The 25,874-nt window shown below is 43.7% G+C and overlaps 1 protein-coding gene across 1 annotated transcript in view; it reads left to right on the top strand.

The window, feature by feature from the left end:
* Positions 1-6,806, top strand: part of SOX7 (SRY-box transcription factor 7) — a 21,371-nt gene extending 14,565 nt beyond the window's left edge. Inside the window, exon 2 of the mRNA XM_060754653.2 lies at positions 3,801-6,806. Within this exon, the coding sequence (XP_060610636.2) occupies positions 3,801-4,726 (926 nt within the window). The 3' untranslated portion in view covers positions 4,727-6,806. The remainder of the gene's footprint in view (positions 1-3,800) is intronic.
* Positions 6,807-25,874: the final 19,068 nt, after the last annotated feature.

Below are 25,874 nucleotides of genomic sequence, written 5' to 3'. Positions count from 1 at the left end.
AAAGAAAGAAGGACGAAAGGGAAGGAAGGAAGGATGAAAGGACGAAAAGGTGAAAGGGAAGGAGGAAGAAAAAAGAGAAGGGAGGAAGAGAAGGATGGAAGGAAAGGAAGGGGGGAGGAAAGAGAGAAGGGAGGAAGGGAAGGATGGAAAGAAAGAGGGAAGGGAGGAAGGGAAAGAGGAAGGGAAGACGAAAGGGAAGGAAAGATGAAAGGGTGGAAGGGAAGGAGGAAGGAAAAAGAAAAGGAGAAAGGGAGGAAGAGAAGGATTGATTGAAAAAAAGTAAGGAAAGAGTGAGGAAAGGGAGGAAGGGAAGGACAGGAGAAAGAGGGAGTTGAGGAAGGGAAGACAAAAGGGAAGGGAGGACAAAAAGGTAGAAGGGAAGGAGGATGGAAAAAGAGGAGGAAGAGAAGGATGGAAAGAAGGAAGGGAAGGAGGAAGGAAAGAGAGGCAAAAGGAAGGACGAAAGGGAGGAAGGGAAAGATATAAGGATGAAAGGGAGGAAGGAAAGGACAGAAGGAGAAAGAGAGGTAAGGAAGGGAAGGAGGGAGGAAAGACAAATGGGAAGGAAGGACGAAAGGGTGGAAGGGAAGGAGGAAGGAAAAAGGGAGAGGGAAGGAAGGGAAAGAGGGAGGAAAGGACGAAAGGAAGGAAGGAAAAAGAGAAGGAAGAAAAGGATGGAAAGACGGAAGGAAGGAGAAAGGAAAAAGAAGGAAGGAAGGGAAGAACGGAAGGAGAAAGAGGGAGAGAAGGAAGGGAAGGAGGAATGAAAGAGAGGCAAAAGGAAGGACGAAAGGGAGGAAGGAAAAAGAGAAGCAAGGAGGAAGAAAAGGATGGAAAGAAGGAAGGAAGGAGAAAGGCAAAAGAAGGTAGGGAAGAATGGAAGGAGAAAGAGGGAGGGAAGGAAGGGAATGTGGAAAGAAAGAGAAAAGGGTGGAAGGGAGGGAGGAAAAAGAAGGATGGAAAGAAGGAAGGAAAGAGGCAGGAGAAAGGGAAGGATGTAAGAATGAAAGGGAGGGAGGAAAAACAAATGGGAAGGAAGGACAAAAGGGTGGAAGGGAAGGAGGAAGGAAAAAGAGGAAGAAAGGGAGAAAAAGGAGGAAGGAAGGAAAGAGGAAAAGGAAGGACAAAAAGGTAGGACATGGAGAAAGATGGAGGGAGGGAGGAAAGAGAGAAGGATGGAAAGAGAAAAGGGAAGGAAGGAGGGAGGAAAGAGGGAATGTAGGAAGGACAGTAGTCTGGAAGAGAAGGAGAAAGAGGGAGGGAAGGAGGAAGGAAAGAGAGAAGGAAGGAAGGATAGGATGGTGAAAGAGAGGAAGGCCTGAGAAAAGAGTGGAAGTAAAGATGCCACTCTCAGCCTTCCATGGGGACCATTTTGGAGTATTTTGGATTTCAGATTTCCAGATAAAGAGCATTCAACAATAGGACAGGTAGACATCTTCATATACAGAGAGAGCTCACCTGCGGAACTCATTGCCACAAGATGCAGTGATGGCTTTGAGGAATATCTCCAGTCTGAAAATATGGTAGATCTGTCTCTTATCACAGCAGAACTTGGGGGGCAATAATTTTGGGAGGAGACTACAATATCCATAATCCCTGGCAAAGAAGTTGGGGATTCTTTGTGTTGTAATCCCAAACAGTTACTTCCCGAAACTTTGATATCATTGCAGTGTACGTTCTCGGGTGCCAACAAGCACTTAATTGTGCATTGAATTTTAATAAGAGTTAATTAAGTTGATTCTTATCAACTCGTAAAAAAATATTGTCTTCGATATTGACGTGGGAGGACAAAATGCATGCAATTCGCAAGAAGAAGCGGAGTATAAATAATCATCATAATAGTAATACAGATATGTGTAATCATTACGTTTCCCCAAATCTATTTCTCAAATAGTATTTGCCTTTCCCTCATATGACTCACAACGCAAGTTAGAACAAAATACAGTCCAAATAATGGGTAATGCAAAAGTTGAAAGAGTGATGAAACTTACTGAAAACGGATAGAAAAACAAATCACGGTTGAGCATCTCTTAGAAATGAAGTCGGAACATTAGAAAAACATAATTACGGTTGTGCGTCTCGTATCCAGAAGGCTGAAGTCGGGCGAGATAGCGACACCTTCGCCTTCTGATGATTCAGCGTACATAAACTTCGTGTCATGCACAGGATTATGAAAAAAAAATATTGTATAAAATTACCTTCAGGCTATATGGATATAAAAATTTAATGAATTTCATGTTTAGACTTGGGTCCCATCTCTGAGATATCTCTCACGATGTACGCGAACGCGAACTCCGGGATTCCAAAAACCCCGAGCGTTGCAAATCGAGAGTGCCGGCTCACCTTTTACCTGCTGTGGTTTTTAACTGTTTTGATGGATATTAACTCTGATTTTTTTAAGTAATGTGTAGGTTTAATTCTATTTTAATGTTTGCATATTTGTATATTTTAAATTTTAAATTTCTAATATTATAATGTAATGCAATATAATACTAATAATATGATTATATATATATATATATATATATATATATAAATTATATATTTATATTACATGTAATATTACTAATAATATTACTAATAATATTATTATAATATAATGGTATAATACAGTATAGTAATATTTAATACAGATATTGTACTATGCTAATAATATAATATATTGTGTGTGTGTGTGTGTGTGTATAGGTAAAGGTAAAGGTTGTCCCCTGACATTAAGTCCAGTCATGTCTGACTCTGGGGTGTGGTGCTCATCTCCATTTCTAAGCCGAAGAGCCAGCGTTGTCCGTAGACACCTCCAAGGTCATGTGGCTGGCATGACTGCATGGAGCGCTGTTGTGTGTGTGTGTATATATATATATATTTATTTGCTTTATTTTTATACCGCATTTTTCAGCCTATTTTCGGCAACTCAATGCGGTTTGTGTGTATGTGTGTGTGTGTGTGTGTGTATATATATATATATATATCTTGTAAGCACCCCTTTTTTATTACAGTCATTAATTTAGTCTATTTTATTATATTTATTATTTTACTCGTTATTACATCTACATCATTTTACTTTATTATTATTGCATTTACATTATTTTACTCTATTTATTATTACATTTATTATTTTACTCTATTATTACACTTATTGTTTTACTCTATTGTTTTTATTACAGTTCTGTAGTCTATTCTTATTATTATTATATGTATTACTTTACTCTGTTATTGTTATTATTACATTTATTGTTTTACTCTATTCTTGTTATTACATTTATTATTTTACTCTTATTATTATTGGAAGGATACATAAGCACACTTTCATTGAAGAAGGTTAGATTAATGGTTTAATCAGAGCCGGACAGTCTTATCTTAAATTACAGTTTTATGTAAACATTTGCAAACATTTAACCTACTCATGACTCAATTAACGTAGTTTTATTGGTATATATTTTTATTTTGAAATTTACCTATAGCTGCTACATTTCCCACCCTAAGCTTATACTTGAATCAATACGTATTTCTAGTTTTTTTTTTTTTTGTGTGTGGTAAAACTAGGTCAGGTCAGCTTATACGCGAGTATATACGGTATATGTTGGGGTGTCAATTTTCGTTATTATGGGTGTATTGTTATGTTCAGACATTATATTATGGGTGTATTGTTATGTTGAGGCATTATGTTATGGGTGTATTGTTGATATGTCCAGGAATTGAATGTTTGCCTTTTATGTTTGGAAATAGGGGAGATAGGGCGGAATATAAATAATGTTTTTTTATTATTATTAAAGCGGAAGAACTTCTTATTATCTCCGCAGGCAAATCCTGGAAGTCTCTAACCCCGTCCCAGAAGAGGCCCTATGTCGAAGAGGCAGAGCGGCTGCGTGTCCAGCACATGCACGACTACCCAACCTACAAATACCGCCCGAGAAGGAAGAAACAAGTCAAACGGATCTGTAAGCGGGTGGATCCTAGTTTCCTGCTGGGCAACCTCTCCAGGGATCAAGACCCTTTGCTAGAGAAGAGGGCGTGCGGCCGGGCAGCGGGTGAGAAAGACGGCCAGATTGAATATTCTCCCACTTCGGTGTTGCCGAGCCTTGGGCGGTACCGGGAGGCACCGGTTGGAAGCGGCAACCTCGGTGCTCACATGGACAGCTACCCGTATGGCTTGCCCACGCCACCGGAGATGTCTCCGTTGGATGTGATTGACCCGGAGCAAAGCTTCTTCTCCACCCCTTGCTCCGAAGACCCTCATCGACCCCACATGCCCGGAGCCCCCTACTCTCTGGAATACAACGCCAGCCCTCTCCAGTGTAACCGGCCTCTAACCCACATGCCTTCGTCCTCTATCCATCCTACTCCGTCGAGCTGCTCGGGAAATTCAGGAAATTATTACTCACCTGTTTTCCACCCTGCTCTCCAGACCCCCGCTCTCCAGGCCCACCTCGGCCAGCTTTCTCCTCCCCCGGAGCACCAGAACTTCGACACCCTGGACCCCTTGAGCCAGGATGACTTGCTGGAGGAAATGGATCGTGACGAGTTTGACCAGTATCTCAACGCACCCGGAGGACATCCGGAGCCTAGCGGGCTGCTCATCAGTGGACACGTCCAGGTCTCCCAGGTGGCCGGAGGGGCACTGGTTGCGTCTATCTCCTCGGCCCCATCCACCTCATCCGAGGCCAGCCTCATTTCGGTCCTCGCAGACGCGACGGCGACCTACTACAACAACTATGGCGTTTCCTAGACTGGTGAAAGGCCAAGCCAGCCCCATGGACCAATGGTGGAAAGACTGGACTATGCTATGTGACCAAAAAGACAGACTGTGGACATCTCCAATCTCTCTTGCCTCCTCTCCTCAGGGTTGCCCCATTGTTTTGGAGCGGACCTTTGGCTAAGTCGTCATTATAATTTATCCAAGTCATTGCTATCATTTGTCAAATCCCTCCCACCATAATCTTGACTTCAGAATGATAGTTTTCTCCCACCAGCAAGGACAATGCAAGGGTTGGCTTTTCGCTTTGTGGCTGGGATGGCAGAGAAAACTCCGGTTCAGCTGGGCAGGTATATATTTTGCTGCGATAGGGCTGTAAAATGCCATAGTTAGCAACTGATCTTGTACCTTGAAATTCGTATATTTGGGTGAGAAAGGAGTCTGTGGTTCTGAGACTAGTAAACAAAATGGATGGCAAAACATGTGGTAAGCTTGACTGCTGGGAGCGCACTCTTCCAACTCCCTTGCCTCCAGGAAAGATGCCAACTGGCCATTGCCACCTTAGAGACAGCAGTGATTCTGCCAATTCGGCTACAAGACAAAAATAGGCAGGTGGCATCCTCATCAGTTTTGGAGAAGCTAGTTTGAATCCATAATTCAGTGTTTCTCAACCTTCCCAATGCCGCAACCCCTTAACACAGTTCCTCATGTTGTGGGGACCCCCCAGCCATAAAATTAGTTTTGCTGCTACTTCATAATGATAATTTTGCTATTGTTATGAATCATCATGTAAATATCTGATATGCAGGGTGTATTTTCATTCACTGGACCAAATTTGGCACAAACGCCCGATACACCCAAATTTGAATACTTGTGGGGTTGGGGATTGATTTTGTCATTTGGGAGTTGTAGTTGCTGGGATTTATAGTTAACCTACTATTAAAGAGCATTCTGAACTCCACCAATGATGGAACTGAACCAAACTTGGCACACAGAGCTCCTGTGACCAACAGAAAATCCTGGAAGGGTTTGGTGGGCATTGACCTTAAGTTTTGGAGTTGTAGTTCACTTACATCCAGAGGGCACTGTAGACTCACAGGAAATACTAGAAGGGTTTGGTGGGCATTGACCTTGAGTTTTGGAGTTGTAGTTCACTTATGTCCAGAGAACACTGTGGACTCAAACAGTGATAGATCTAGACCAAACTTGATACAAACCCTCAATATGCCTAAATGTGATAACTGAAAGAGTTTGTGGGAAATAGATCTTGACATTTGGGAGTTGTAGTTGCTGGGATTTTTAGTTTACTTACAATCAAAGAGCATTCTGAACTCCACCAAGGATGGAGCTGAACCAAACTTGGCACACAAAACTCCCATGACCAACAGAAAATACTGGAAGGGTTTGGTGGGCATTTACCTTGAGGTTTTGAGTTGTAGTTCACTTATGTCCAGAGAGCACTGTGGACTCAGTGATAGATCTAGACGAAACTTGATACAAATCCTCAATATGCCCAAATGTGAACACTGGTAGAGTTGGAGAAAATAGACCTTGACATTTGGGAGTTGTAGTTGCTGGGATTTATAGTTCACCTACAATCAAAGAGCATTCTGAACCCTACCAGAGATAGAATTGGGCCAAACTTCCCATACAGAACCCTCATGCCTTTAAGGGACTCGCTGGTGAGAGCCTCACTCCTGCCTCACATGCTCTCCCTTGCTTGCACATGCTGCCATGCACCAAACACGCCTGTTCTCCCCTCCTCTGCTTGGAGTCTCAGAAACAGCCCTCCCCATTGGCTGAGAGTCTGGCCAATCATAGCAGAGGAGGGATTTTGGTGAGAGGATTTGCCATCTGATTCCAAAAAGGAAGAGAAGGACAGGCGGAGAGATCTTCAGCCTTCTCTGACAAAGGGGTTCCTAAGACTATCAGAAATATATATTTTCTAGTGGTCTTTGGTGACCCCTCTGAAACCGTCTTGTAACCACCCCCACCACCCCCCGGGATCCCGACCCCCAGGTTGAGAAACACTGGCATAGACTCTTTGACAGCCAGTATGATCTATAGCAATTATTGGAAGGCTAAATCATTTTTATCAGAATCAGTGTTGAAAAAAATACAAATTCAGAGTTACAAATTCCATCTTGAATTCCAAATTTATGTCAGTTTTTTTTTTCAATGCAGCCATGCATTACTTGCATTTTGCAACACTTTCCTACTATTGGATTCTTCAATTCTGTTAAGGGTGTATATATATATATATTTCCACAAAAATTAAATAATTCCAGGATTATTGGCTGTTAAAAGTGTATGTCTTTTTAAGGACTCTATACAGAGTTGGGAAATGATTTGTTAAGCTCCTAAGATTAATGGCACCTTCTGTATGCCTCCATATTGGTAATACTAGTTTTTGCATTAGTTATTACAAGAAGAATCACACTGCCATCTTTTACATGTCTCTGAAGCACCTTTATGGTTCATTTTAAATTCTAACTACATGATCTGTTCATGCTTTTATTTGCTTTTCTGTTCATGCTTTTGTTTGCTCCTCACTTTTTAAGATCTATTTGGTGACAATTGTGCCTGAACCAATTATATGTTTTTGTATCTTGGCTATCTGATTATTTCTTTTCTGTATTATTATAGTAAATCCTCCACATTTGCTGGCGTTAGGGGCCGAAAGTGGAAAAAAACACAAAAAATACTATTTCTAAATGTGAAGGAACACCTTTAGGTTCTCCAGGATGACTCTTATGGCCATTGGACATTGACCATAAAATGGCTCTGGAGGACCTTCAGATACTTGGAAAAGTGTCGTTACATCTTGCAACATGACTTTATGGTTGGTTCTGCTGAAAATTGAGCATAGAATTGTGGTGTAGGGCCTATAAATACTTTAGAAAAGTATTCTCTCTTGGAATAGATAGGTTCTCCCCCATGATTCTGGAGAAACCGGTAGAACAGTGATTCCCAGATGTTTTGGCCTACAACTCCTAAAAATCCCAAGCACTTTATCAGCTGTTAGGATTTCTGGGAGTTAAAGGCCAAAACATCTGGGGATCCACAGGTTGAGAACCACTGTGGTAGAACTTGACCATAAAATTGCACTGGGAGACTTAAATATTAAATCAACAATAGTCAAACCCATATATATGGACAGTTGTAGTCTATTCATTTATTTTGGTTCAAAAGCATTGCATAAATAAGTATACAACTCATAAAATAGAGGGAGCCCAAGCAACTAAATAATTTTTGACCAAAAAATGGGCAATCGTGACTGCATTGCCTGTAGCCCTAAACAAAACTTCCTCTGCACATGAGGCAGGACATTGTGGACAAGCATCCAGATGTGGAGTTTTTTGTTCTGCTCTACAGTTGCACAAGGTGGAGGATTCTTTTAGGTAGTGCCTTTTTGCCAGGTTGTCTTTTGATCTGCCCACTCCACTTCTGAGTCTGTTTGGGACATCCAAGTTGCCCATTCTTGGTTTGCCCCTGGAGGAAGACCCTCGTGGGGAGCCATCGAGTTGGGATTTCCTGGTCTAGTTGCCCAGAGGGATATTCTTCCTGTTGCTGGAGGAACATTGAGAGGAGTGGAGGTTCTCATGAAGCTTTTCCTTGATTTGAGTCTTCTGGGAGGAGGCTGATAACCATGCAGTGGATGGCTTTCACAGTGTTCAACCTTATTTCTCTCCCAGTTAGCAACAACTATCAATCGCACATTGGGGGAGGGGGGGGCAATGCCAGCTAGCTTATAGTTATCAACAGGAGTAGGTTTGAGGTATCCTGTGATTATTCAGCATGTTTCATTCAATGCTTATGTTCACCTGCTTCATGTGGGCAGACTTATCCCAAACAGTGCAGGCATACTCAGCATTTGAGTAAGACAAGGCCAGGGCTGATCTTATTAATTTTGGGTCCGCTCCCCATGCACTACCAGTAAGTTTCCACAGGATGTTGTTGCATGCAGCTACTTTGTGCTTGGTGTTCACGGAGTGTTCGATCTAAGGTGACACCGAGATATTTAAGATAGAAACTGTGTTCAAGCTCTTCACCTTCCCAGGTAACTAAAGAACTATAGGTGTTCTTCCACATTTAGAAATAGAAATAGAAGCATTGCTTTACAACATTTTCATTTCCAAATTTGAAATAACACCTTTAGGTCCTCCAGCATGACTCTTATGGCCATTGCACATTGACCATAACATGGCTCTGGAGGACCTTCAGTGCTACGTCTTTCAACATACTTTATGGTCAGTTCTGCTGAAAATTGGCCACAAAATTGTGTTATAGGACCTATAAATACTTAGAAAAGTGTCCTCTCTTGGAATAGATAGGTCCTTCAGCATGATTCTGGAGAAACAGGTAGAACAATGGTGGGTCCCCAGATGTTTTGGCCTACAACTCCCAGAAATCCCAGGCACTTTACCAACTGTTAGGATTTCTGGGAGTTGAGGGCCAAAACATCTGGGGACCCTCAGGGTAGAGAACCACTGTTGTAGAACTTTACCATCAAATTGTACTGGGAGACCTAGATATCAAATAAACGATAGTCAAACCCATAAATGTCGAGAGTTGCAGTAGTCAATCAAAAAGCTGAAAAAACAAAACACACAGTTGGTAGCTCTTGTAATATCCACAGAACTTATTGGCGGCCCCCGAATGCATGCCAATGGCTGTATTTGCAACACAGCTGGAGAGCGCCATCCAAGCGATCTCTTCTCAGTTGCCATCAAAAGCTCATCATAAAAAGTGTCAAAAGATGGATTGAGAAGCTGGGACGCCAGGATCAGGTCTTGCCACATTTTTTTGCCCTTAATGTCAATGCATGTCGGAGAGAAGAATTGGATCAAAGCAGTACTAGGTGAGGTGGCTTCTTTGATCTGCATTCTGCCTCCTCCAGTTGAGCTGTGGGACTTGATGGAAACTTCTTTGGTCTGGAACCGAGGAAGGGTTGGAGATAGTGTAAATCGGTGGTTACAAAGATTATCCATCCAGATGTTTTGGACTTCAACTCCTAGATCTTCTACTGCTGTCTTAATACCTTAGAGCAGACATGAGCAAACTTGGGCCCTCCAGATGTTTTGTACTTCCAACTCCAAGATCTGCTATCTTAACACCCTAGGGCAGACCAGAGCAAACTTGGGTCCTCCAGGTGTTTTGGACTTCCAACTCCCAGATCTTCTGCTGCTGTCTTAACACCCTAGAGCAGGCATGAGTAAACTTGGTCCTCCAGGTGTTTTGGACTTCAACTCTTATAACTTCTGTTGTCTTAATAACCTAGAGCAGGCATGGGCAAAATTGGGCCTTCCAGATATTTTGGACTTCAACTCCCAGACCACCTGCTGTCTTAACACCCTAGAGCAGGCATGGGCAAACTTGGTCCACCAGGTGTTTTGGACCTCCCAACTCCCAGATCCTCTGCTGTCTTAACACCCTAGAGCAGGCATGGTCAAACTTGGGCCCTCCAGTTGTTTTGGACTTCAACTCCTAGATCTTCTGCTGTCTTAACAACCTAGAGCAGGCATGAGTAAACTTGATCCTCCAGGTGTTTTGGACCTCCAACTCCCAGATCCTCTGCTGTCTTAACACCCTAGAGCAGGCATGGGCAAACTTGGGCCCTCCAGTTGTTTTGGACTTCAACTCCTAGAACTTCTGCTGTCTTAATAACTTAGAGCAGGCATGGGCAAAATTGGGCCTTCTAGGTGTTTAGGACTTTGATCATCTTCTGTCTTAACACCGTAGAGCAAGCATGGGCAAACTTGGTCCTCCAGATATTTTGGACTTCAACTCCCAGATCTGTTCTCTTAACAACCTAGAGCAGGCATGGGCAAGCTTGTGCCTTCCAAATGTTTTGGACTTCAACTCCCAGTAGGCTGTTGGGAATTGTGGGAGTTGGAGTCCAAAACACCTGGAGGTCCCAAGTTTGCAGATAATTGCCAATATGGATATCAACAGGGACCCATTCCTTATAAACAGCGCATTTGTTTCCTATGTTATTGCTACTCGAACCATCTTGGGTACTTTCAGATAGAAAAGTTTGCATCATTTGCTGCAAATTGGGTTTAGTTTTGGGGGCTCAGTACTTTTTGGAAGAGATGGCTAAATATACCTTATTGAACCACAACTCCCACAATTCCCTAGCATTCAACCATCAGAATTAAAGTGTCAAAACCACATCCATTTGACAGTGTAGATGCACTCTTGAACCATGGCTATGGGATACTGGGAGATGTAGTTCGATGAGGCAGCAGTCCTCTTTGACAAGAGAAGGAGAAAGACCTTGCAAAACTACAGCTCCCATTATTGCATAGCATTGCATTGGGCCATGGCACTTAAAGTGGTACCAAATTGCATTAATTTTGCAGTGTAGATGCCCACAGGATGCTTTTAGAGATAAACGCTTTGTCACAAAAATGACCAAAACCTTATGTGTGTGTATATATATGAAATTACACAATTTTTAAAAAAAATCTGTGCCAAAATAAAATTATGTCAAAGATCAACCTATCTATTTTTCTTTGAACTGAGAATATCTATGGAAAAGGTTGAGTCCTAATGCACAATGCACTATATGGTTGCTTACATTGCATTTGCGTATTGTTGTTTATTCAGTATGGAAAAGGCAGCAGAGATTTCTGTCCATGCTCAGAGACACTCTTGCTTGCGTGACATGTTCCTGGGTCCATATAAGTCTTGGAAAGACATGGATTGTGTGCATTTGATTTAATGACATTTTTGTTCTCCTAAATTTATATTTCACTCCTAAACTTTACCTCTTTGCTGGTACAACGTCTGAGGAATCCTCTGTTGGGAAAGAAATTCATAATACAAATGTTTTGTTAATATCAGGTACGGGCAAACTTGGGCCCTCCAGGTGTTTTGGACTCCAACTCCCATAATTCCTAACAGCCGCTAGGCTGTTAGGAATTATGGGAGTTGGAGTCCAAAACACCTGGAGGGCCCAAGTTTGCCCGTGCCTGGTTATATTAAGCCGTCCTCAAAGAAAGATACTTTAACGTTCAATGTTGTTTTATTTCTGTCTGAAATAATATTGTACATATCTATATATGTTGTTGTATACCATTCTTTGATCCATCTCACATTTTGTATTGCCTGGATTTCTTGCCTTGATGCAAAATGGACTGTGTTGCTTTGTTAATCGGCTATTTAACAGAGTCAATCTGAATGTAATTATTCATCAGTTCTGTTTTTTTGGTGGTCATTTTTTCCCCTTCTGATTTTGTTCCTGGAGTGTGAGGTTTAATATACCAATGATGCTTTTATATATGTGTGTGTGTATATAAAACCAAAAATAAATAAAATGTCACAAAACTTATGCTAAATTATGGTATCTTATTTTATATTGCAAACCAGTAAAATGGATGTGAGATGCATCTACACTGTAGAATGAACGCAGCTTGACACCACTTTAGCTTCCATGGCTCAATGCGATGAAGTCCTGGGATGTATAGTTTGGTGAGGCACCAGCTCTCTTTAATAGATGTCTAAAGGTAATGTAAAACTACAACTCCCAGGATTCTATATCAATTAAGTCATGCAAAGGTGGTGTTGAACTGCTTTCTATAGTGTAGATCAGTGGTTCTCAACCTTCCTAATGCCGCAACCCCTTAATACAGTTCCTCATGTTGTGGTGACTCCCAACCATAACCCTAACATGAATCACCATGTAAATAATGATCTGCAGGATCTATTTTCATTCACTGGAGCAAATTTGGCACAAATGTCCGGTATGCCCAAATTTGAATACTGGTGGGGTTGGCGGGGGGATTGATTTTTGTCATTTGGGAGTTGTAGTTGCTGGGATTTATAGTTAACATGTAAACAAAGAGCATTCTGAACCCCGCCAACAATGGAATTGAACCAAAGTTGGCACAGAGAACTCACATGATCAACAGAAAATACTGGAAGGGTTTGGTGGGCATTGACCTTGAGTTTGGGAGTTGTAGTTCATCTACATCCAGAGAGCACTGTGGGCTCAAACAATGGTGGATCTGGACCAAACTTGGCACGGATACTCAATATGCCCAAATGTGAACACTGATGGGGTTTGGGGAAAATAGACTTTGACATTTGGGAGTTGTAGATACTGGGATTTATAGTTCACCAACAAGTGTTCTGAATCCCACCAATGATAGAATTGGGCCAAACTTCCCACACAGAACCCCCATGAACAACAGAAAATACTGTGTTTTCTAATGGTCATTGGCGACCCCTCTGACACCCCTTCGCAACCCCCTCAGGGTTCCTGACCCCCACGTTGAGAAACACTGGTGTAGATGCATACAAAGTCTCTGAAAGTAAAGCTTTTTCAAAAGACTTGAAGGGAGATGTTGACTCTAAGCTGCAATGTATCCAGAGGAGGGTGACTAAATAATCAAGGGTCTGGAGAACAAGTCCTATGAAGAGTGGCTTAAAGAGCTGGGCATGTTTAGCTTGCAGAAGAGAAGGCTGAGAGGAGACATGATGAGGGCCATGTATAAATATGTGAGAGGAAGTCATAGAGAGGAGGGAGCAAGGTTGTTTTTTGCAATGGAACAATGGCTTCAAACTACAAGAAAGGAGATTCCACCTGAACATGAGGAAGAACTTCCTGACTGTGAGAGCTATTCAGCAGTAGAACTCTCTGCCCAGGAGTGTGGTGGGGGCTCCTTTGGAGGCTTTTAAACAGGCTGGATGGAATGCAATTTTCCTGCTTCTTGGTAGAATGAGGCTGGACTGGATGGCCCACAAGATGAGAGAATTGGCCATTTGCGAGCACATTGTCCAGGGGATGCCCAGGTGTTTTACCATCCTATAGGAGGCTTCTTTCATGTCCCCGCACGGGAAGCTGGAGCTGTCAGACAGGAGCTCACCCTTCTCCCTGGATTCGAACTATCAACCTTTCAGTCAGCAGTTAGCCAGCACAAGGGTTTAACTCATTGTGTATGGGGAAGGAAAGAGGAATGATGGAAAATTGGAATCGTTATCTTTAGGGTCAGGTTCAATTTCAAATTGTAATAAGTGCAACTGGGGATGATACGCAAGAGTTTAAAATAGAAGAAATAAAGAATAAATGGATGAGTTAAAAGGGTGCACAGTTAAAGACAGCAGTATAGAGCAGGCATGGGGAAACTTGGGCCCTCCAGGTGTTTTGGACTCCAACTCCCACAATTCCTAACAGCCTACCGGCTGTTAGGAACTGTGGGAGTTGGAGTCCAAAACACCTGGAGGGTCCAAGTTTGCCCATGCCTGCTCTATAGGGAGAATATGCAGTTGGAGGAGTGGGTGATGGGTGTCTTTTGTTATGAAAAGGATGTATATAAGAAGACTTATGCAAATAGTCTATCGGATGAATGTGGAAAGTACCACCCGAGACATGTACAAGGTTAGAATCCATTGTTATTTTGCAGAATTGTACAAAGATATGAAAAAATGAGACACTACAGTACATTAAAAAAACTCAAAAATCAGGACAGTAAATAAGGAGTAACACTCAAATAATGGGAATTTCAGACAAGAATCAATCGGAGCCAGCTAACACCTCCCAATAAAGGATTCCCCCAGGCAAGAAGCAGTCACACCTTGAAACTGCAACGCCATTAAATGCTAATTGAGGTGGCCAACTGCAACAAAAACACAAGAGTTCTTTCTCCCAGCCTGGTGGAGGCTCCTTCTTTGGAAGCTTTTAAACAGAGGCTGGATGGCCATCTGTCAGGGGTGATTTGAATGCAATATTCCTGCTTCTTGGCAGGGGGTTGGACTGGATGGCCCATGAGGTCTCTTCCAACTCTTTGATTCTATGATGCTATGATTTTATGGACATTATTCCACAGAATATAAACCCCACTTGCCTAGTTTCCAACAGACCTCACAACCTTTGAGGATGCCTGCCATAGATGTGGGGAAAACGTTAGGAGAGCATGCTTCACAGATGTGGGCAAAACTTCAGGAGAGAATGCTCCTGGAACATGGCCAGACAGCCTGGAAAACTCACAGCAGCCCAGACACTACACTCTGATGGATGTGGTCTTGAATCACATTGGCATTTTTAGCTGCTGCGTCACACTGTTGGCACATGTTCCGTTTGCGGCTGCCTAAGACTCCGAGATCCCTTTCGCATGGACTGTTTCCAAGCCAGTGTGGTATTTTACATTTATCCTCACAAAGTTCATAGTTTTGGTCCAGCTCTCTCAATGTGAGAAAGTCATTTTGGATCCCCATCCTATCCTTTCAAGCATTAGCTTTCCCAGTTTGGTGTCACCTGCAGATTTGATCACCCAAGTTGGAGTCCAAAACACCTGGTTAACAATGGTTATCGTCATCGTGATTCAGGAGTTGGATGGTCAGCTATTGAGAGAGCTTTGTGCTTTTCTTGCATGGCAGGGGGTTGGTTTGGATAACCCTTGGAGTCTCCAAGTCTATGATTTTATGGTTCTATTATTATTATTATTATTATTATTATTATTATTATTATTAGCTGTGCCCTGCCACGCGTTGCTGTGGCCTATAGTAAAACTTATCAAAGTTGAGGTAGATATCTGGACTATTATGAAAGAGAGGTACCTACCTATTCCTTCCCCCTTTCTCTCCTTTCTTCCTTCTCTACCTCTTTCTTTCTTTCCTTCTTTCACTACTTGGTTTCATCCTTCTCTCTTTCCTTCATTCCCTCCCCCTTTCTTCCTTTGCCTTTCTTCCCTCCCTGTTTGCTTCCTTCTTTCACTTTTTATTTCCTTTTATTTCACCACCATCATAACAATAACAATAATGCAATGCATTGCCTCTGGGACCTGACACCTCTCCCATTCCCCCTAAAAGGGTCTCATAGGAATAATAGCATCATAATAATCATAGAAATAACAACCTTTACCCGCCACGCATTGCTGTGACCAACCTTCCCTCTTTCTCTCCTTCTTTCCCTCCTTCCTTCCTTCCCACCCATCTTTCCTTCTCCTCTTCCTTCTCTATCTCCTTCCTTCTCCCTTTTTCTTTCTCTTCTGGCCTCTTTCCTTCCTTCTCTCTTTCCTTCTTTCCTTCCCTCCCTCTTTCTCTACATCTTCCCCCTTCCTTCACTCCCTCTTTCCTTCCTTCATTCCCTTTTTTCTTTCCTTCTCTCCTTCCTTCCTTCCCCCTTTTTCTTTCTCTTCTGGTCTCTTTTCTTCCTTCTTTCCTTCCCTCCCTCTTTCTCTACATCTTCCCCCTTCCTTCACTCCCTCTTTCCTTCTTTCATTCCCTTTTTTCTTTCCTTCTCTCCTTCCTTCCTTCCCCCTTTTTCTTTCCCTCCCTCTGTCTCTCATTTCTTCCTTCTCTACCTCTTTCCTTCCTTCCCCCTTTTTCTTTCTCTTCTGTTGTCTCTCTTTTCTTTCCTTCCATCTTTCCTTTTCTTTCCTTTTCTTCTTCCTTCTTTCTCTAACTTTCCTTCCTTCCCCCTTTTCTTTATCTCCCTTTCTCTTTCTTCCTTCTTTCCTTCCTTCCTGTCTTTCCTGGATTTTGACAGGGCGGGAAGGGGTGCGGTGGGGTTTGGAGGTGGCGTGAAGTAAAAGGAGGTAAGATTGGGGCAGGCGAGTGATGGAGCGTGAGGTTGTGTGTGTGTGTGCGGCAGCGGGGGGAGTGATGGAGCGTGGGGTTGCGTGTGTGTGTGTGCGGCAGCGGGGGGGAGTGGGGTTGCGCGTGTGTCTGTGGCGGTGGGGGAGTGATGGAGCGTGGGGTTGCGTGTGTGTGTGCGGCGGGGGGAGTGATGGAGCGTGGGGTTGTGTGTGTGCGTGCGGCGGGGGGGGGGGTGTGTGTGCGGGAAGCGGCGCGGCGGGGCTTGGAGTGGGCATGGCTTCCGCAGAGGGAACTGTGTGCGCGCGCCAGGGAACTTGCGGCTGGGCACCAATGCGCATGCTCAGTTGTTTTGCCGTTTTGTGAGTGTGTTGTTGTGTTGTTTTTCATTTTGAGTAGAAATGTTTGTACCTTATGGGTTGTGTTATGGGCATGGGAATTTTGGTTAAGTTTCGTTGGGGGGTTTGTGAGTTTTGTTGATTTGCCGTTTTGTGAGTGTGTTGTTGTGTTGTTTTTCATTTTGAGTAGATATGTTTGTACCTTGTGGGTTGTGTTATGGGCATGGCAATTTTGGTACAGTTTCGTTGGGGGGTTTTTGAGTTTTGTTTCCTCGTTGGATGCCCCTAACAAATTTATATATATAGATTATTATTTTACTGACACAAAAGTACAGTATGTCACAGCAAACGAGATCTATATGATGGATTTCGTATCAAAAAATCACAAGTCGAACACTTCCCAAGCGTCTAGGACTGTGTGATGTATGTTCAAATGATGCACGCAGATCCAAGTAAGGTGGCCTTTTGCAGTTGACAGATTGTGGTTTTGTCGATGTTTATTGTTTCTAAATCAAATGCTGGCTGAGATCTTTTGGTATGGCACCCAGTGCGCTTATTATAATTATTATAATATTATATAATAATAATAATATTATATATTATTATTATTATTATTATTATTATTATTATTATTATTTGAAACTTACTTACTTACTTACTTACTTACTTACTTACTTAGACGATCCCTCGTTGGCCAAGTAGGATAATCTTCCAGGACCAGTTTACTGGTGGCTCTGTAGGTGACTGTGGAGCCCTATTCTTGATCTGCACTTTCTCCCGCAGTGAGGGCATTGGTTCCCAGGTGGAAGGTTGTCCCGGTCGGGGTTGGCTTGACGTGCCTTCCACTGGGCACAGTTCTCTCTTTCGCCCTCCATTCGTGCCTCTTCAAATTCTGCAGCACTGCTGGTCACAGCTGACCTCCAGCTGGAGCACTCAAGGGCCAGGGCTTCCCAGTTCTCAGTGTCTATGCCAGAGTTTTTAAGGTTGGCTTTGAGCCCATCTTTAAATCTCTTTTCCTGTCCACCAACATTCCGTTTTCCTTTCTTGAGTTCGGAGTAGAGCAACTGCTTTGAGAGACGGTGGTCGGGGATCTGGACAACGTGGCCGGTCCAGCGGAGTTGATGGTGGAGGACCATCACTTCGATGCTGGTGGTCGTTGCTTCTTCCAGCACGCTGACGTTGATCTGCCTGTCCTCCGAAGAGATTTGCAGGATTTTCCGGAGGCAGCGCTGATGGAATCCTTCCAGGAGTTGCATGTGACGTCTGTAGACAGTCCACGTTTCGCAGGCGTATAGTAGGGTTGGGAGGACAATAGCTTTATAAACAAGCACCTTGGTATCCCTACGGATGTCCCAGTCCTCAAACACTCTCTGCTTCATTCGGAAAAATGCTGCACTCACAGAGCTCAGGTGGTGTTGTATTTCGGTGAAATTTGAAACACAACAAAATGAGTCCACAGCAGACAAGATCACTCTGCTGGCTGTAGTATTGGATCACACGTCGGACCCTTCCCAAGTGTCTAGGAGTGTGTGATGTATCGGCCAATAATGCGTGCAGATCCCAGTAAGGTGACCTTTTGCAGCTGGCAGATGGTAATTTTGTTAGCGCCGATTGTGTTTAAGTGCAGGCCAAGGTCTTTAGGCACTGCACCTAGTGTGCTGATCACCACTGGGACCACCTTGACTGGCTTGTGCCACAGTTTGCAGTTTGATCTTTAAATCCTCATATCATGTCAGCTTTTCCAGTTTCTCTTCAATCCTTCTGACACCTGAGATTGCAACATCGATGATGCATACTTTGTTTTTTAACATTATCTTGAGGTCAGGAGTATCAAAACTATCATCATCTTTCATTCACGCATTCAAACATTCACACCTAGCTCCAGCAGACAAGAGTCCTTTGTCTCACCCTGGTCATTCCACAGATATATAAACCCTTTGTCCTAGTTCCAACAGACCTCACTACCTCTGAGTTTGCTTGCCATAGATGCAGGCGAAACGTCAGGAGAGAATGCCTCTAGACCATGGCCATATAGCCCGAAAAAACCTACAGCAACCCAGTGATTCCGGCCATGAAAGCCTTCGACAATACATATCATCATCTTCATCATCATCATTACATCATCCAGAAGTTGGATGGCCATCTGTTGGGAGGGTTTTGATTGTGCTTTTCCTGTATATGGGCATTGCAGTCCAAAACACCTGGTGGGCCCATGTTGGCCCATGCCTAATCTTGATGCATTTTAGCTCTCAGGTCAAACTGCATGTAGATACAACCAGAGTGTCCTGTCACTCAAGAAACCTGGTTTAATTTGTTGTTGTATTGTCGAAGGCTTTCATGGCCAGAATCACTGGGTTGTTGTAGGTTTTTCCGGGCTATATGGCCATGTTCTAGAGGCATTTTCTCCTGACGTTTTGCCTGCATCTATGGCAAGCATCCTCAGAGGTAGTGAGGCGAAACGTCAGGAGAAAATGCCTCTAGAAGGTGGCCATATAGCCCGGAAAAACCTACAACAACCCATTTGTTGTTGTTATTTACTATTTTTTGCTAATATTTTTGCTAAGACCTCAGATAGCCCTGAAAGGCCTAGAATGGGTCATTTCTCTCCAGGAGGAAGAAAGCGGAGACTTTAGTTGAGGAAAATCCCAAATTACACCAATATCAATGCAATGTCTGCACGGTATAGGTTTGCCCTGCGACCAGGCGGAGAACGCTACCGACTTAGGTAATGCGATTATTGCCATTGCTGGAATGCTTTGAGCACTGCAGCAACAGCAGAAACATATAATTACTCCATCAGCTGCTTGATTGCACTTAATTGCTTTATTAAAACAGCTTTGCTGCCTTGCGATGGAGGGATTCCACCTAAGCGAGGCTGAGCAGCCTTCATCTCCTTGCCAAGCGTGAGCCTGATATTGGTGGCTCATTGACAGATGGATCGGGGCGTGGACCGTGTCGCAGCCGCCCACTTTCCCTCGCTCTTTCTCTCCTCCTGAGCCTGGCTTGGCCTTGGACCCGACTTGTGCAAAAGCAACAGGCGCCTTCCGGGATCATGGATGAGACCAGAGATGTTGATATCCTTTATCACGATCACAGCATCTCACCGCTTGGCAATTAAGTAAACCCACATTCCAGGAATGCACAGTAGCAGCTTTCCAAAACGCCCCCGTGGGGTGTTATTCTTATAGTTTTCCATGGAATATTATTTCGCTTATTGTGGTGTTGTAGCATCGTAGTGCCGGAAGGGTCTCCAAAGGCCATCTAGCCCAACCCCTTGCAGGAATGTTCAACTAAAGTGCCCTCCCACCCATTAAAAAAACCTCCCAAGAAGGAAAATTTAAGCTAAATTTGCTAACCAAAAAGTTGCACGTTCGAATACAGGGATTGGTATGAGCTGCTGCTGTTAGCTCTAGCTTCTTCCAACCTAGCAGTTTGAAAACATGCAAATGTGAGTAGATCAATAGGTACCGCACTAGCAGGAAGGTAATGGCACTCCATGCAGTCATGCTGGCCACATGACCTCAGAGATGTCTATGGACAACGCTGGCTCTTTGGCTTAGAAATAGAGATGAGCACCACATCCCAGAGTCGGACACGACTGGACTTAATGTCTGCAGAACACCTTTTACCAACCTAGCAGTTTGAAAACATGCAAATGTGAGTAGATCAATAGATACCGCACTAGCAGGAAGGTAATGGCGCTCCATGCAGTCATGCTGGCCACATGACCTCAGAGGTGTCTATGGACAACGCCGGCTCTTCGGCTTAGAAATAGAGATGAGCACCAACCCTAGAGTCAGACACGACTGGACTTAATGTCAGGAGAACACCTTTTAAGTATCCCTTAGAATCATAGAGTTGGAAGAGGTCTCTTGGGCCATCCACCCCGTGCCAAGAATCAGGAAAATCGCATTCAAAGCACCCCTGACAGATGGCCATCCAGCCTCTGTTTAAAAGCCTCCAAAGAAGGAGCCACCACCACACTCTGGGACAGAGAGTTCCACTGCTGAACAGCCCTTGCACTCCTCCCAGCTTTCTCTTCTTCAGGCTAAACATGCTATGCTCTTTAAGCCGCTCCTCATAGCGCTTGTTCTCTAGACCCTTGATCATTTTAGTCGCTCTCCTCTGGACACATCCAGCTTGAGAATATCCATCTTCAATTGTGGTGCCCAGAATTGGACACAGTGTGATTCCAGTTGTGGTCTCACCAAGGCAGAATAGAGAGCATGGGTAGCATGACTTCCCTGGATCTAGACACTAGACTCCTATTAATGCAGGCCAAAATCGCATTGGCTTTTTTTGCCACCACATCACATTGTTGGCTCATGTTTAACTTGTTGTCCTCACACCAGAAGCGACTTGCAGTTTCTCAAGTCATGCCTGACACGATGAAAAACAAAACAAAATTTGTTGTCCACAATGTTTTTCACACATATTATTCTCAAGCCACTCATCCTCATCATTGGCTGAAAAATATCCTAAAGGCACCATATCCAGTGTAATTTTGGAAGCAAAGCAGGGTTAGTTTTTCGACAGGAAATCATCGAAGAATACAGGTTGAGTGTCCCTTATCCAAAATGCTTGGGATCAGAAATATTTTGGATTTCAGATTTTTTTTTTAAATTTTGCCTCATATTTTGAAGTATTTGCATGTATATATCTTGAGATATCTCGGAGATAGGACCCAAGTCTAAACACGAAATTCACCGATGTGTCATATCTAAACACAAAATTCACAGATGTGTCATATACACCTTATACACAAAGCCTGAAGGAATATTCAAAAATAATTTTGTGCCCGAAACAAAGTTGGTGCAGAGCGAGTCATCCAAAGCATCACTACCTCAGCCACCAATAGGGACAGTTTTGGATTTGGGAGTATTTCGGTTTTCTGGATAAGGAATGCTCAACCAGGATAATAAAATGATCAAGGGTCTGGAGAACAAGCCCTATGAGGAGCGGCTTAAGGAGCTGGGCATGAAAAAGAGAAGGCTGAGAGGAGACATGATAGCCATGTATAAATATGTGAAAGGAAGCCACAGGGAGGAGGGAGCAAACTTGTTTTCTGCTTCCCTGGAGACTAGGACGCAATGGAACAATGGCTTCAAACTACAAGAGAGGAGATTCCATCTGAACATGAAGAAGAACTTCCTGACTATGAGAGCCGTTCAGCAGTGGAACTCTCTGCCCAGGAGTGTGGTGGAGGCTCCTTCTTTGGAAGCTTTTAAGCATAGGCTGGATGGCCATCTGTCAGGGGTGATTTGAATGCAATATTCCTGCTTCTTGGCAGAATGGGGTTGGACTGGATGGCCAATGAAGTCTCTTCCAACTCTTTGATTCTATGATTCTATGATATTTTAACTCTGTGTTTATGGTGCGGATTGGTATCACAATGTCACAAAACTTTTTAAAATTTCTCTTTCTGGTTTGAAAGTGTTATTGTTTAATTGTGTGGCACTTATTTTGAAAGTAGATGTCCAGAAACTTTGTTTTTGTAGCTGCCACAAACTATGTTGAGTTGAGTGAGACTGGATGAGATATTTATTGAAAAAACTAGAGCAAAACGTGCTGTGGATTTCCTTCAAAAACAACGTTTTCCAAAATTTTCTAATGTTTTATGATAGAACCAATTAGGAAATGACATTTAGAACCCAGGAACAAAAAATGTGTTACAGAATGTGGGACAATGCCTGGCTCGAGAGCAGTACATGTGAAAAAGATCTTGGAGTCCTTGTCGACAACAGGCTAAACATGAGCCAACAATGTGATGCTGCAGCAAAAAAGCCAATGGGATTTTGGCCTGCATCAAGAGGAGTATAGTTTCTAGATCCAGGGAAGCCATTCTCCCCCTCTATTCTGCCTTGGATAGACCACACCTGGAATACTGTGTCCAACACAATTGAAGGGAGATATTGACAAGCTGGAATATGTCCAGAGGAGGGCAACTAAAATGATCAAGGGTCTGGAGAATAAACCCTATGAGGAGCAGCTTAAAGAGCTGGGCATGTTTAGCCTGCAGAAGAGAAGGCTGAGAGGAGAGATGATAGCCATGTATAATTATGTGAGAAGAAGTCACAGGGAGGAGGGAGCAGGCTTGTTTTCTGCTGCCTTGGAGACTAGGATGCGGAACAATAGCTTCAAACTACAAGAAAGGAGATCCCATCTAAACAGCTCTTCTGACTGTGAGAGCCGTTCAGCAGTGGAAGTCTCTGCCCCGGAGTGTGGTGGAGGCTCCTTCTTTGGAGGCTTTTAAACAGAGGCTGGATGGCCATCTGTTGGGGGTGCTTGAATGCAATTTTCCTGCTTATTGGCAGAATGGGGTTGGACTGGGTGGCCCATGAGGTCTCTTCCAACTCTATGATTCTAGTGTATTCAACCTGGTTCCATCTTAGCTATACAAGCTGAGAGATTCTTAGAGTTGTAGTCCAGAAAAGGAACTTATCCAAAGCCTGTGAAATTTGCTCCTTGGCTCTTCAGGGCAAAAGCTTGGCAAAGTCCCTTTGTCTAGACACCTACATCCTGCCTTATATTGGGACACTCCAGGCTAAATGCTGCATTTGTGAGACAAATGTAAGAGATATTCCTTTCTTGGCTGATAGCTCTTAGCATCCTGGGAGTTGTAGCTTGGTGAGACCCCAATGCTTTTTGGTAGAAAATAACAGATTTGTCAAACACTGCATGGAACCACGGCTGTTCAAGCAGTGTCAGACTGCAATCATCATCATCATCATCATCATCATCTTTATTTATACCCTGCCACCATCTCCCCAAAGGGGACTTAGAGCGGCTTACATGAGGCCAAGCCCAGCGATACATTACAGCAACATAAAATATAAACAACAAAATAACATCACAATAAAATAAATAAACCAATCAAGTAAAATAAACAGTACAAAATAACATAATGAAAAATGAAACACAGTGGGCGGGCCAAATGCATGACATAAAATGATAAAACTATGGATGAGATAGCAATGAAAAGGTACAATTGTGGGGGAGGAGCTCTTAGGGGACTGAACAGTGGGATTAGACTTTCAATAAGGTGGGGAAAAGTGCAATATGAGGGAAGCAGTGTAGGTGAAACAACAGGACTGGAATATATGGTCACTCTTCAAAGGACTAAAGACTGCTCACTGGAGGGAAGGAGACTAGAGACAAAGTTGAAGTCCTTTGGCCACATCATGAGGAGACAGCAAAGCCTAGAGAAGGGAATGATGCTGGGGAAAGTGGAAGGCAAAAGGAAGAGGGGCCGACCAAGGGCAAGATGGATGGATGGCATCCTTGAAGTGACTGGACTGACCTTGAAGGAGCTGGGGGTGGTGACGGCCGACAGGGAGCTCTGGCGTGGGCTGGTCCATGAGGTCACGAAGAGTCGGAGACGACTGAACAAATGAACAACAACTTCAAAGGCACATCGGAAAAGCCAAGTCTTTAGATCTTTCTTAAAGGCTGCTAGGGTAGGGGCTTGCCTAATCTCACCAGGTAGCGAGTTCCATAGCTGGGGGGCCACCGCGGAGAAGGCTCTCTCCCTCATTCCCACAAGTCATGCCTGTAATAGAGGAAGAGGTGAGAGGAGGGCCTCCCCCAAGGATCAGAGGGAACATGCAGGTTTCATAGAATCATAGAATCAAAGAGTTGGAAGAGACCTCATGGGCCATCCAGTCCAAACCCCTGCCAAGAAGCAGGAATATTGCATTCAAATCACCCCTGACAGATGACCATCCAGCCTCTGTTTAAAAGCTTCCAAAGAAGGAGCCTCCACCACACTCTGGGGCAGAGAGTTCCAGGTTTGTGGAAGAGATGTGATCACGAAGGTAGGCAGGTCCCAAACCATTCAGGGCTTTATAGGTGATGATCTCCACCTTGAATTGGGACTGGAAAATCAACGGTAGCCAATGGAGCTCCTTAAACAGGGGGGTTGACTGCTCCTTGTAATTCGCCCCAGTTAGTAGTTTGCTGCTGAACGTATTTATGTCTTGTTGCATGCCATCAAGTCATTTCCAAGAAAAAGCAAAGCTAGCATAGGGTTGTGTTCAGAGGAGGTTTGCTCTTGCCTTCCTCTGGGGCCAAGTGAGTGCAACCTGCCCAGGGTCACCCAGTGCGTTTCCATGGCTGAGCTGGTTTGAGCATCACAGTCCAATGCTCAAACCAATACACCACTGGCTTATCTTTATTGGTCCATCTGTCCATCCAGCCCATTTCCTCCATGTTTGTCCTGCAAGCCTCTACATTAGTCATCCCAAGTCATGAGGTTTACATCACTCTTCCCGGACGCCTTGGAATCCATCCCAGTCGTGAGTGAGCGCCTCCTGAGGAGATCACTTCCTCGAAGCCGAAGAAGCAGGTGGTGGGGTCTGTTTGTTTCTGCTTTCTCCCCTGGATTGCCAACCTGGGGGTCAGAGATAGAAATCTGAGCAGGAAAGAAACAGGAAATGTCCAGGATGTGGCTGTGTCCCCTCCAAATTGGGAGGACTTGCTCCCAAGGTGACCTGAGTGCCAAGGTTACTCCATCTGTCACCGTGGTTATCCTGCAACTGCAATGTAGCTATGGTCTTGCCAAGCTTGTTGGGGAGCTACGGTCTGCGGGAAACTCACCTTAAGGTATTGATACTTAAACTGTGGGTCCCGGCTACAATAGGGAGGTCCCCTTTGATCCATGTTGGTGTCCCAAAAAATTTGGAAACAGTAAAAGGTTTCTGAACACCATCTATTTAAACAAATCTTCTAGCTACAGCGTGCAAGGTTTACAAACTGCAGAAAATGTGACAGCTGTACTTCATACAAAAGGAATGTCAGCCTGTTCAGCAAGACTTCCAAATGAGTAAATGCTTGGTTTTATATCTATTTTATATACCTACATACACAGGGTGATATAAACATTTCTTGGGTGGAAAAGGTCTAGGAACCCCTGCCTTAAGGCACTGCCAAGAGCTTCCAAATTTGCCCAGAATATGGGTTGCTGTGAGTTTTCCGGGCTGCATGGCCATGTTCCAGAAGCATTCTTTCCTGACGTTTCACCCACATTTATGGCAGGCATCCTCAGAGGTTGAGGGGTAAGTGAGGTTTATATATCTGTGGAATGTCTGCTTGAGGTACGTGTGAATGTTGCAATGTGCAACCTTGATTAACATTTAATGGCCTGCCGTTTCAAAATCCATCTGGTTGCTGCTTGGGGAGATCCTTTGTTTGGAGATGTTAGCTGGTCCTGATTGATTCTTGTCTGGAATTCTCTTGCTTTTTGAGTTTTACTCATGCAGACAAGAGTTTGTTCCCCCACCCTGGACATTTCACAGATATATAAA

The sequence above is a fragment of the Anolis sagrei genome, chromosome 1 (assembly GCF_037176765.1).
Source record: "Anolis sagrei isolate rAnoSag1 chromosome 1, rAnoSag1.mat, whole genome shotgun sequence".
In the NCBI taxonomy this organism is placed as follows: Eukaryota; Metazoa; Chordata; class Lepidosauria; order Squamata; family Dactyloidae; genus Anolis; species Anolis sagrei.
Note: the sequence above shows the minus strand (reverse complement) of the source record. Positions and strands in the feature narration are given on the sequence as shown.